Raw genomic sequence first — 12,935 nt, forward strand, 5'->3', positions numbered from 1 at the left:
AGAATGAATGGCATAGTGGCCAGGATCCGCCATGGGCCCTGTGACCAGACGCTCTGGCCACCCCTGCCTGCACGTGCTCCCAGCCCTCACATCCTGAGCTCTGGGTCACACCAAGCCTGGCCCGCAAAAGGCAAGTGGTGTGTGGGGCTGGTCAGAGCCCCGCAGTCCTGCCTGGGCCATGCTGACACTTGACCCATGACCCTAAGGTAGTCCTGGCCTCTGAGCGGATTGCGCAATGGGGGCCACAGCTCACCAGGATGAAGTCCGTCTGGTAGGTGGAGAGCATGAACACGGAGATGTTCTGGTCGGCCAGCGGGGCAATGACCGACTTGGCAATCTTGGTCACGCCGATGGGCTGCGAGCTGGAGAAGCTGCCCCCGCCTGACACCACGTTCAGGGCCAGCCAGGTGGCGTCCGCCACGCTCAGGTGCTCTGAGGAGGGCAGCTCTGTGGGTGGGGGAGACACACACAGAAGGCAGGCCTGTGACTGAAGGGTCCCGGGTCCTCAGGGCAGGGGGCAGGGCAGGCTGCAGGGATGGGGAGAGAGGCGTGGGCCAGCTGTGGGACCCTGGCCAGCTCTGGCCCCTGGGCCCCGGCACCCTCATCTGTCAAAGGAGGACAGGATCGGAGGTCCCATCCTGGGAGGACCAGGCAGGGAAGGCCCTCAGAGGACTTTGGACGTGCCAGGCCACTTGGCAGGGCAGGAGCCTGGGTGACAAGCGGCTTATGTGTGTTGGGTTTCTATTGCCTCAGCCGTGAAACGATGGGTAGTCAGCAGTGAGTAATGATTTTGTTATTTCCAGTTTGCATTACCCTTCTGGCGGTCAGGGGCTGCGGCCACGGCCCTCATATGGGTGGAACAGGACCCATTTTACTTTTTATTTTATTTTTTTTAAGATTTACTTATTTACTTATTTATTTATTTTTTAAAGAGATTTTATTTATTTATTCATGATAGTCACACAGATTGAGAGGCAGAGACACAGGCAGAGGGAGAAGCAGGCTCCATGCACCAGGAGCCCGATGTGGGATTCGATCCCGGGTCTCCAGGATCGCGCCCTGGGCCAAAGGCAGGTGCCAAACCTCTGTGCCACCCAGGGATCCCCTAAGATTTACTTATTTAAGAAAGAGAAAGAGTGCACAGCAGGGGAGGAGGGGCAAGAGGAGAGAATCTCAAGCAGACTCCCCGCTTAGCAAGGAGCCTGGATCCTACAGCCCTGAGATCATGACCTGAGCTGAAATCAAGAGTCAGACGCTTAACTGACTGAGCCATCCAGGTGCACCCCCTCACTCCCCAGTTTTCATAGAGGTTCCCGGGAACCTCTCAGGAGGTTGGGAGTAGAAGAGAAACCAGGAGACAGGGTAGGGGGCCCTGGGATTTCTCTCCTGGTTTCCCTCAGCCCTGCATTATGGGAGAACACACAGCTCCAGCTCTGAAATCCTGAGGGGCGTAGCCCTGGGGGGGGCAGCACTGTGAACCCCCCAACCCTGCCATCATCTGCACAGCCAGCCCCCGGAGCCACCGAGGGCCGGGGATCCTGATGGGCCAGCTGTGTGAGATGGTCAACCCAACACTTCCTGTGATCCTGATAGTGGGCAGCCATCATTTTAATATTTAATGATGAAATCTTGAAAATGCCCCTTCCGGGATCCCTGGGTGGCTCGGCGGTTTAGTGCCTGCCTTTGGCCCAGGGCCTGATCCTGGAGACCCAGGACTGAGTCTCCCTCTGCCTGTGTCTCTGCCTCTCTCTGTATCTCATGAATAAATAAATAAAATCAAAAAAAAAAAAAAAGAAAGAAAGAAAGAAAGAAAGAAAGAAAGAAAGAAAGAAAGAAAGAAAGAAAATGCCCCTTCCATGAGAGCAGGATCCCTTTGGCCTTCTTGGGAAAATTCTGGAAGGGTCATTTATGTCTTATGTTGCCGCATGCTAATACAAGCTTTTGCGAACCAGCCCTCTGCCCCCCATTCCAGGCTCCTTCTACCCAAACCCACCCAGCAGCTCCCCGCGTATCTCGGGTAAAAGCCAAAGTCCTGGGGCACCCAGGTGGCTCAGTGGTTGAGCGTCTGCCTTCAGCTCAGGGCGTGATCCCAGGGTCCTGGGATCGAGTCCCGCATTGGGCTCCCCTCAAGGAGCCTGCTTCTCCCTCTGCCTCTGCCTCTCTCTCATGAATAAATTAAAAAAAAAAAAAAAACCCGAGGTCCTTTCTCACAAAGCTCTCAAGGAGCGCTGTCGTGGGAGCTTTGTGCAGGGATGGAGAGGCTCTACACCTCCGCTTGCCCAAAATGCTAGCAGCTCACACGTGGCTAGTGCAACAGAAGAAACAGGACTATAAGTTTGCTGCGCCACCCGGGCTGCCCCAGGACTGTAAGTTTGATTTGTGATTCCTTTCATTTCTGGTGGCTATGCAAGGTGAGCGGCCACCGTATGGGGCAGTCCAAATCTACAAGTGGCCCTGCTAGCGGGCCAGCTCCACGGGACGGTGGCCTCGTCTGCTTTGCTCTCTGCCACGCACAGGTGTGAGATGAGTGGATGAGGGACAGAGGTCCCTGCTCTCTGCTCTGTCCAGGCCCCGCTGTTCCCGCCCAGCCACCTTCTGCTCGGCCTGGCCAGGGCTCAGGCACCCTGCCAGACCTGAGGGGGTGGTGGCCTTCACCATCATCCCTTGCTCCCAGACGCCCAGGATCTGGCCAAGGCCTCAGCAGGGAGCCAGTGCCATTCCCACAGAGGCTCTCCCCAGCCACGGCCAAGCTCTTTGAATACTCGGCCCACCCATGGGGGACGGAGCAGGATGCTGCCCGTGTGCTCGTGGACGCGTGCACAGAAAGCTCTGGGCAGTCAGCCCCCCTCCAGGTGACAGTAGGTGGCGGGGAGCAGCCTAGGCCCGAGGCCAGCTGAAGACGGGGTGGTGGGGGTGGAGGCGGGGACACAGGATCTCAGGTCAGTCCAGCTGTCTGGGCAGCAGGTGGCCGCGATGGGCTCCTGGCTCTCGGCCCTGGCTAGCACCCACTGACCGTGGTCAGCTTCAGACCAGCGATCACCCTCCGACACTGCCAGGAGGGTGCACTTTGTCAGAGGAGCAGGGACCTCAAACGCTGCTCCGGCACTCTGCACGGGGCGAGGGAAGGCTGTGTGGGGCCCGTCCTCACCCCCCGCCAACCCCCCCCCATGTTGGGACCGTGGGGATGAGCTGCCAGAAGGCTGACCAGGAGGCAGCAAGCCTGCCCTTCCCTAGAGGAAAAGTGGACCCATTCCAAGACAAAAATGGATTATTTCTGTCACCACACATAGTACAAGACCCTAAAAATAGCCTCTCAGAGCTGTGTACGCTGTGTGGTAGTAGAGGTTGACGGTGTCTTGTCACCTCCAGCCATAGAGGTGGGCGGCTCTGTGGGGGGTGGAGCCGCCCCTCCTGCCCCCTGTGCTGCCCTGCTCTCCGTACCCCCACGCCAGGCCTCCTCTGTTCCGACTGTAGGACCCTGCGGTTCCCTGAACTACACAGAAGCACGCTCCCCATTCAGCCTGTGCTTCTCAGGCTTCTCCTACCCTGCTCGCAGCAGGGTCGAGAGTCCTGGGGTCAGGCGGGAGGGTTTAATCCTGTCTGTACGACTTTGGGCAAAGTCAGCGCCCCTTAGTCTCTTAACTGTAAATGCAGAACGATGAAATCAGGATCAGCTCCAGAAGATGCTTCGAGGATTAAATGAGATAATCCCCATCAAGCGCTTAGCTAAGTGCCTGGCGTCCAAGTGCTCACCAAATGCCAGAGCCTTCCTGTTAGTACACTGCTGGTGGTGCTTTTGCTGGCTTCTCGATCACAGTTGGCCAACACATATCAGGAGTTTTATCAAGGCGCAATTTCACTGTAAAGGAGCAGTTAACACGTAGGGCAAAGACAAGACTCACGGGCAAGTGTGTGACCCAAAGGGATTTAAAACCAACACCTCCCTGGGTGCTCCCTAAAATCTAACGACGGGGCCAGGCAGATGAACCACAGTTTACCTACGACAGAATTCTACACGTCTGCTTAAAAAACACAGTTCCCAGCTATAAAGTAAATTTTTGGATAACTGAGGAGAGGAGGACGTATGTTAGATACAGAGTAAATGTCTCATTCCATAGGTGTGATAAATACGAAGGAGGCCGGGGCAGGGGGAAGCTGGGGTGTCATGGCAACGGCGAGGACTCTGCAGGGGGAGGCACTCAAGGCCCACCCCTCCCCTCCCCAAAATGCAATTTCAGCTCCAGGTTATTTTACATAGTGTGGGCAGAGCACGGGGACAGTCCAAATACAAGTGGGCACCACCTCCTGTTAGTGCTCCCTGGGAGGACGGACTTCAGGGGGACAGTCAGCACTGGCCGACTGGGACCTCCTGGCGCCTCCCGCTGGGGGCACCGCTCTGTCCCCTAGCTTTGCTGACATGGTCAAGTACAAGCCACAAGGCGGGTGGCAGGAGCTCACAGCTCTGTGGGCACAGCCCTCTGCCCCAGCTGACACGCCAAGTGCACACGGCGACCCCTAGTGCCTGCCAAGCACGCGCATGCTGCATGGTCGCGAGTGTGCCTACAGAAGGGACAGGGGATCCTGTGTTTGGGATGAGGCTCTGGGAAGCTGAGCAGCTTGCCCAGAAATCACCAGCAGTGACACTGGCAGAGCTGGATCCGAACCTGGGTCTTCCCATCCCAGCCGGGGGTGAGACTTCTCAAGGACTCCTCCCTCCACCTCCTGCACACTCATGCCCCGCCCCCGCCCCCCCCCCCCCCCCCCCCCCCCCGCTGTGGTAGGGCTCACACTGCCGGACACGAGACCCACAAGCACTGGGCCCCTCTAAGCCGCAAACCTCAGACTCTGCCCACCACCCAGAGGTCAGGGCAGGTACTGCTGCTCTCATTATTTTGCCTGAACCTGTCTTTCCATCTGCTTTTTGGACGTGGTTTCTGCTTCTGCTTCTGTACTTGCTCATACGTCCCCACCTGACATACTCTCTCCCTCTTTAAGGGCAACAAAAATCGCCTCCTCCAGGAAGCCTTCTGTGACTATGTAAACTCCCCAAGAGTGTCCTCTTCTGAGCTCCCCAGAAAGGGAAATGCAGGAAGGCTCACCAGGTCTTCCAGACCCAAATACAGTGTGAGGCTCCCTGCTGGGCAGCCTTTTTCCTGCAGCAAAAGTCCCAGGTCAATTCAGAGTTTGACTCTTTCTTGATCCCTGCTCTGTCCTCAGAGTACCAGGGTCCTTACTCGGCTCTCTCCTCCAGCCAAGCCCTTCAAGATCAGGTAAGACCCTTCACTGGCTCCCCCTACCTCCGCCTCTCCTGGCCTCTCTCATCTGACCTCTTTCTGCTCTGTCTTCTCACCTTCAGTTCTCTGGGAGTGCCAAGCAACCCTCCATTCTGGAAGCCTCCCCGCTCCCAATTCCACAGGTTCCACCAGGTAGGCTCTGTACTCATTTAGTTGGGTTTGTCTCAAGCACTGCCTCCTCCAGGAAGTCCTCTTGGACTGCACATCTGCCGGCTGGCTGGGTGCCACTCTCTCTTGAGACTATAATTCTGGTTCCTGAGTTTCTGTCCTCCCAGAGCTGTAAGTACCTTAGGGGCAAAGGCAGGATTCCTGCACTTCTGACCTCCCCTGGCGAGGGCCCATGCCATGGAAGCATCCAGAGAGGACACCAACCCTGAGGCCTTGGGCAGGTTACATACATTTCTGTGCTTCAGTTTCCTTGTCTATAAATGAAGTTAATAAGAATCTTTCCCAGGGCTCATGAGCGCAGAGTCTGCAGCCAGCAGCTGTGTCGGGGCCATAGAATAAGTCGGTGTGTGCAGATTCAGGGCGCTCACGTATCTGCTCTGCTATGGCACTTCCTATTTCAAGGGCTCCTCCTTGGGGGGGGAGGGGGAGTCCTGCACAGCAGGGTGCCGTGACTCAACCGCAATCACGACTCAGACTCAACAGCTGACAGTGTCAGCAGCTGGCAGGCCCTGAGGCTCGCGGGGTCAAAGGTGCCTCCTGCACCCCGGGGGGCTGGCTCTGAACAGACAGCCACACAGCTGCCGGACACCTCCCTGCTGATGATCCCTACAGACGTGGGTGTCCAGGGCTGCCACACCGGCTCCCCGGGTCCTGCGGCCAGCCTCCCTCCCTCCCTCCCTGTGCACCGAGCTGGCTCATCTGCTGCCTCAAGACGGAGAGTTCGGCTTAGACAGGATATGTGTTCCAGGGAAGAGACGCTCTGGGGCGTTCCCTCTTGTCTGAGGTGCCACACTTCTCAGCAGGGCCCGCACAAAAATGGAAATGGCTTTGGGCTGCCCAAGCATGTGACCTGCTTTGTGGTTAAGGCCAAGGTTTCTGTTTGTGGCTCCTTGGCTCAGAAAGTGTCATGCTGAATGAATGAATAAATGAATGAATGAATGAGCAGACAGCTTTGGGCCTTAGGGCCTGCCCTGTCCCCTTAGAGGCAAGGAGGAACACTGTGCCTCTTTAGACATGGGGGGCCAGGTGACGGTCCCCCATACTGGCTAGGTGCTCAGGGCGGGGGCGTGTAAGGACAGAGTGCCGGGGTGAAGCTGTTCCTCTAGGGCTCCCCCATCTCACACGGTGGCCCCAATTTGTACTGAGAACCCCATCAACAGTTGGCTTCTGACCCCATAATGCTGTGTCTCCAACCCCATTTTAGGAATCAGCCTGAGTAAGAATAAAGATAACATGTTTCAGGAGCTCATAAACTTATCACCGGAGAACAGCGAAACCCGCATGGACCCTAACCAGAGGGGACAGGGCAAGGGGGCAGGCCCCATCCACGACGCTCATCGCAGGAGGCTGCGATATCACAGGAAACATGACGTTACAGCATCAGGCGAAAATGTTTCCCTCCAGGACACTATCACACGTACACTAAAAACAGCCCATGCACAGTAGATGTTGGAAAGAGAAAGATGGAAACGTGACCAGGAGTTGTCACTGGGGCAGGAGAGGGCTTTTATAAAAATGTTGGATTTGTTGCATTCTCTGTATGCTTTTGAGGAGGGAACTGAGGGGCTCGGAGGGAACCCCAGCTCTGGGTCGGGGGCGTGTGTGTGTGTGCGTGTGCGCGCTCAACTTCATGGCTTGTGAGCCTGGGTGTGTGACTTCCTCTCCACTCGCTGCTCCTCGCTCTAGGGTGCAAATACCACCACCTCCTCGTGAACCCCTGGGTACGCTTAGCACAAAGGAACCCGTGCTGTGCTTTAGACCAGGACAAACACAACAACCCGGACTAAATAAAACTGAAAGGATGTGGGGGTGGGGGGCAACAGGGAGGGCTGCTGACAGGTACAGGGTTTGGTGTTTCTTTTTGGGGTGATGAACATGCTCTGGAATCAGATGGTGGGGATGGCTGCACAACCCCATGCATATCAAAAACCACCAGACCGGACACTTTAAAAGGGTGGATTTTATGCAAAGGAACATCGTAAAAGGAAGATCATCACCGCTTACAGGAACCACTCCTGGGAACAATGGACTGAGGATGTTTTAAAGCATCTCACTCTGGGACACCTGTGTGGCTCAGTCGGTTAAGTATCTGCCTTTGGTTCAGGCCATGATCCCGGGGTCCTGGGACTGAGCCCCACATCGGGCTCCATGCTTATCAGGGGAGTCTGCTCCTCCCTCTCCCTCTGCCCCTGGATGTGCATGCGCTCTAATAAATAAATAAAATCTTTAAAAAAAAATAAATAAAGCATCTCACTCGACAGTAGGTGCTCAATAAAAACAAGCCCTGGGTTTCTTCTTGGTAGCCTTTAGTTCCCAACTGGATAAGCACTGTGTCTAACTGACCCTTTTAGCTTCGGGGCCTTTCCCTGGGCGGTCTTGTGAGCAGAAAGGGAAGGGAGCAGCCAGGGCAGAGGGAGAGAAGAAAACAGATTCTGCTGACTTTCTAACCTAGCAGGAAGGAGGGGGGGGCAGAAATAAGGCAGCAGGATGGGGACAGAAATGAGTGATTGGGGCAGGAAATAAGGCGGCGGGCAGGCAGGGGGCAGAAATGAGGTGGGTAGGGGAAGAAATAAGGCGGTGGGCAGGGCGCAGAAATAAGATGAGTAGGGGCAGAAATAAGGCGGCAGGCAGGGGGCAGAAATAAGGCAGCGTGCAGTCAGCACTGACCGCAGGCCACAGTCCAGCCAAGCCCGGGTGACAGAAGCACTCACCTAGGAACCCCTCCTCATCAACAATGATGGTGTAATCCTCCGGCGTCTCGGTTAGGCTGAAGAACTTGCACCTGGATGGCGGAGGGACAGACAGAGGAGAGCACGTCAGTCCCACCTCGGACCTGCCAGGACCCTGTGACCCAGCCGAAGGTGACTGGTTGCCCCGAGCTCTACCCCCAGGCTGCTGGGTGGTGTCCAGGAAGCTGCCCCCACCCCACCCACTGCTCTCTGTCTCCGACCCAGGTCTCAGGGAGCCCGGTTGTCCTCTCCGCACCCCCCAATCTTTGGGGACCTCTGAGCCGGCCCACCTCTAGGCTCCCACAGCTCAAGGGTCTCCAATCCCACTTTTTCCCTGGGGAAGGAGCAGCTGAAGCGCAGCTCTGGCAGGGAGCACAGAGGGCACCTGTCTTACCTGTAGCGCCCCCAAGTTCAGCCTTCTCGACCCTATTGCTGCCCACCCTCCCGCCTCCTGCTATGGTCCCACCCCTCTCCTTATCAACTTCACAGGGTTCCCAGGGTCATTTAGGACCTAATCCATGTCACCCAACCAGCAACCCAGCCTTCAGAGTACTTTGTGTCCTCACATGAGAAAGGGGTGCAGCCGTCTGTGCCACTGGGGGGTGGGGGGAACGGATCCCCGAACTGTCACTCGTCATCTTTGGTCATACTGCTTAGCCTGGGGTGTACGTTGCTCATTTGTGCCCCACACAAGAACATCAATTTCCCCAGGCCAGGGGCTGGCAATCCCTCTGCTCCTCTGTATCTTGGCTGAGTCCACGCCTGGCAGACATGCAGGGGGCTGGGGGTGGCTGCCCCTCAAGGCCTGTCTCCCTGGCCCTCCTCCAGCTAGAACGGCCCCCAGGACGCCCCGGGTGCAGCTGCAGGGAGAGAGGGCATGAACAAGCCGTGGCGTGCAGGAAACAGCCTGTGGTCATTTATCTGGCGTCACCGTGGCTCTCGAGCGCGAGGCCCAGGCCCGGCACGGGCTGCGTGCCCGATGTGTAAAAGCCATCTATCACGGGAAGGCCTAACAGCGAGAGGTCCAGCAATAACCCCAGCAAGGGCCGGAACAGCACTTCTACAGACTCAAACGGAAAAGAACCCTGAAGGGGACTCAGGGTTGCAGCAGACGAGGGTGGGGGTGTGTGTGTGTGTGTGCAGTGTGCAGGGGATGGGGTGTAGGGTCGGGGGTGGGTGAGTGTGTGCAGGGGATGGAGGTGCAGGGATGGGTGTGTGTATGTGCAGGGGGGATGGAGGTGCAGGGAACGGGTGTGTGTGTGTGCAGGGGGGATGGGGGCAGGGAACGTGTGTGTGTACAACGGGATGGGGGTGCAGGGGATGAGAGTGGGGGTGTGCAGGGGACGGGGTACAGGGGATGAGGGTGGGGGTGTGTGCAGAAGGGATGGGGGTACAGGGGACGAGGGTGGGGGTGTATATATGCAGGGGGATGGGGGTGCAAGGGACGGGTGTGGCGCATCTCCCATCAGCTGCCCTGCGGCACCAAAGCCTAGTTTGCTTTATTCTTGAAATTTTTCCCCAGGAACCAGAGCAACTGGACTTGAGAAGAATGCAAGACGGTGCAGCCGTTTGGAGGAGCTCGGCAGCTTCTTGTCAAGTTAGACATCTGCAGACCACTCGGCTGAGCAACCCACTCTCGGCTGAGCAACCCCACTCTCGGGCAATCCCGAGGACGGCAACAGGACCACACAAAGACCTGCCTGCAGGTGCCTCCCACCTCTGCCCAGAGACCCCGTGGCCCTGGAAGACCGCGGGGGGTCAAAAGGAAGGAGTTACTGGTTCGGGCGGTTAGTGCGGATGGATCCGGATGGATCGCCAGTGCATTTGCTGAAGTTAAAGGCAGACTCAAAAGGTTACGTATTATCTGATTCCGTTTATAGGACATCCTGGGAGAGCCGCAGCGCTAAGGACAGAGAACCGATTGGTGGTTGCTGGGTTGGGTCGGGGTTGGCTTTACAAGGGCGTCGGGGGACGTTCTGGGATTACAGAGGTGCTTGGTATCTTGACTGTGGTGGCGGTCGTGAGATCGTACACGCTTGTAAGGGGTGAATTTTACTGATGTACCTGACTTGAAAGAAACTGCTTGTGTTGCAGTCGTAAAGGAGGTGGCATGCTCCCCCCGGCTGACACTCGCTCAAGCAACTGCGCACACTCTTCAATCTCCCTCTGGCTCTTTGTTCTTTTTTTCTTTTCTTTCTTTTCTTTCTTTCCTTCCTTCCTTCCTTTCTCTCCCTTCCTTCCTTCCTTTTCTTTCTCTTCCTTTCTTCCCTTCTTTTTCTTTCTCTCTCTCTCTTTCTTTTTTTAAAGATTTTATTTATTTATCCATGAGAGACACACAGAGAGAGGCAGAGACACAGGCAGAGGGAGATTCGATCCCAGGACCCTGGAATCACACCCTGAGCCAAAGGCAGATGCTCAATGGCTGAGCCGCCCAGGGATCCTGGCTCCTTGGTTTTCTTTCTTTCTCTTTCTCTTTCTCTCTTTCTTTTTCTTTCCTTTCTTTTCTTCTTTTTTTCTTTCCTTTCTTTCTTTTTTTTTTTTTTAAAGATTTTATTTATTCATTAGAGACACACACACAGAGAAGCAGAGACATAGGCAGAAAGAGAAGCAGGCTCCACGCAGGGAGCACAATGTGGGACTTGATCCTGGGACTCCAGGATCATGCCCTGGGCCAAAGGCAGATGCTCAATGGCTGAGCCACCCAGGGATCCCGGCTCCTTGGTTTTCAAATCGCATCACTGTCCCTGTCTGTCCCACAGCCAGTTTGCAGTATTCCCTGGACAAATGAAATCTGTGATTGCTCGGGGACAACAGCAAGTGATCATAACCTTTGTAGGTGGCAATCACTGGTCTGGCCCGGCTTCTTCTCGGGGACCCCTGTGCACTCAGAAGGAGCCCTAGGAGCCCCCCAGGCACCGGATTGTCACCAACACGTACTCACTGGGTGTGGGGAGCGGCCGCCCAGCTGTCTGTGGCAGCACACAGGAATGGCACTTGCTTCCTGTGCCCTCCTGGCTGTGAGGGATGCTCCAGAAATAGACCACAGCAATCGCCCCAGAAGACAGCAGCAGCCTCTGGGTAAATGGGGGATAAACATGTTGTTGATGTGACCTGTCCCTGGGGCCCAGTGCTCTGAGGCTCTGCTGTTGGACACCCATCCCCAGGTGTGTGCCTTGGTGCAGGCAGGCCTCCGGGAGGCTGAGCCAGCCCGAAGGACAGCAACTACTGTTCTGGTCGGACTTGGGGAGTCAGGCCCCAGGCCCCTCCTGCTCCCCGTCGCTCTGCTCCTCGTCTCTAGCCCCACCCCTCCTTGCCTACGGAGAGCTGCTCTCAAGTTCCTCCTCTGTTTACCACTCGCCTCCACGTGAACTCCTGCTCCGATGACTGTACCAGCCTCCTACCTCGTCTCGTCCCCCCACTCTTGGCCTGCCTTCCCAGTCTCATGCCTCCAAAGGCTGACAAATGCTCCTCCCGTTGCCTGGCCCACCCTTCCCTCTTCTTTGGCTGGAGACTTGCTGCTCACCCCCTAAGACACAGTTTCAGCATCTTCATTGGAGTAAAGTCTTTTCTGATTGGCACTGGCCACCCCATCTCTCTCACCTCCCACCAGAGGGGTGTGGTCCTCCCTTGACAGCCCACAGCCTTATACTATGTCTATGAGAGGGCATTAGGCCACCGTGGACAGCTGGGCTGCTGGTGTGTCACAACTCACTCATCTCACAGTTTATGTGAAATATGCCCTTAGAGTTGAGCAGTGCACAATCTGTGCAACAGTGCATGACAGTCCTAGGTGCTTTCCACAACCTATTACAGATAATACTCCCCTGCAGACCATAAGATCTCACTGGCAAGGACTGTGGGTTCTCTGCACATAACCCCTAGTACCTGACACAGGCTGGCAACAGAATCAACACTCACTGTCCAACAAACAAAATAAGCAGACAATGGCCACAAACTTTTACCCCCCAAGCCAGAGAAGCCCTGATTGGACAAACCCTGCTGGCTCCTTGTGGGGCACTGCCTCGACTTACCCCTCCTCTAGGAGCCACTAAAGTCTCCAGTCCCAACCTTTTTTTTTTTTTTTAAAGATTTTATTTATTTATTCATGAGAGACACAGAGAGAGTGTGAGGCAGAGACACAGGCAGAGGGAGAAGCAGGCTCCATGCAGGGAGCCCGACGTGGGACTTGATCCTGGATCTCCAGGATCTCACCCTGGGCCGAAGGCAGTGCTAAACCGCTGGGCCACTGGGACTGCCCAGTCCCAACCTTCTTTTTTTTTTTTTTAAATTTTTATTTATTTATGATAGTCACATAGAATGAGAGAGAGAGAGGCAGAGACACAGGCAGAAGGAGAAGCAGGCTCCATGCACCGGGAGCCCGACGTGGGATTCGATCCCGGGTCTCCAGGATCGCGCCCTGGGCCAAAGGCAGGCGCCAAACCGCTGCGCCACCCAGGGATCCCCAGTCCCAACCTTCTAATGAGCCATGGCTAGATCCTCCCTCCAGATGCCAGGGCCCCTGGTGTTTGTGGCCTCTGCACTTTGTTGATGAGGACTTGGAGAGAGGACTGACACCCAGCAACTGGCTAGCCTCTGCTCAGTGCTGTTAGGAAAACCGAGGAGGAAGAAGAGGTTGGGGTGCCCTTTGGATGCCTTCATGGGGATCCCTGGGTGGCGCAGCGGTTTGGCGCCTGCCTTTGGCCTGGGGCGCAATCCTGGAGATCCAGGATCGAATCCCACGTTG

At 56.1% G+C, this 12,935-nt stretch overlaps 1 protein-coding gene across 1 annotated transcript in view; it reads right to left on the reverse strand.

Annotated features, from left to right (window-relative positions):
• The window catches only part of CASTOR2 (cytosolic arginine sensor for mTORC1 subunit 2), a 55,229-nt gene that overhangs the window by 11,314 nt on the left and 30,980 nt on the right, over positions 1-12,935 (reverse strand). Inside the window, exons 2-3 of the mRNA XM_055340305.1 lie at positions 8,174-8,244; positions 254-447 (exon numbers count right to left, since the gene is read on the reverse strand). Of these exons, the coding sequence (XP_055196280.1) occupies positions 254-447; positions 8,174-8,244 (265 nt within the window). The remainder of the gene's footprint in view (positions 1-253; positions 448-8,173; positions 8,245-12,935) is intronic.

The sequence above is a fragment of the Nyctereutes procyonoides genome, unplaced genomic scaffold (genome assembly GCF_905146905.1).
Source record: "Nyctereutes procyonoides isolate TBG_1078 unplaced genomic scaffold, NYPRO_anot_genome, whole genome shotgun sequence".
NCBI lineage: Eukaryota > Metazoa > Chordata > Mammalia > Carnivora > Canidae > Nyctereutes > Nyctereutes procyonoides.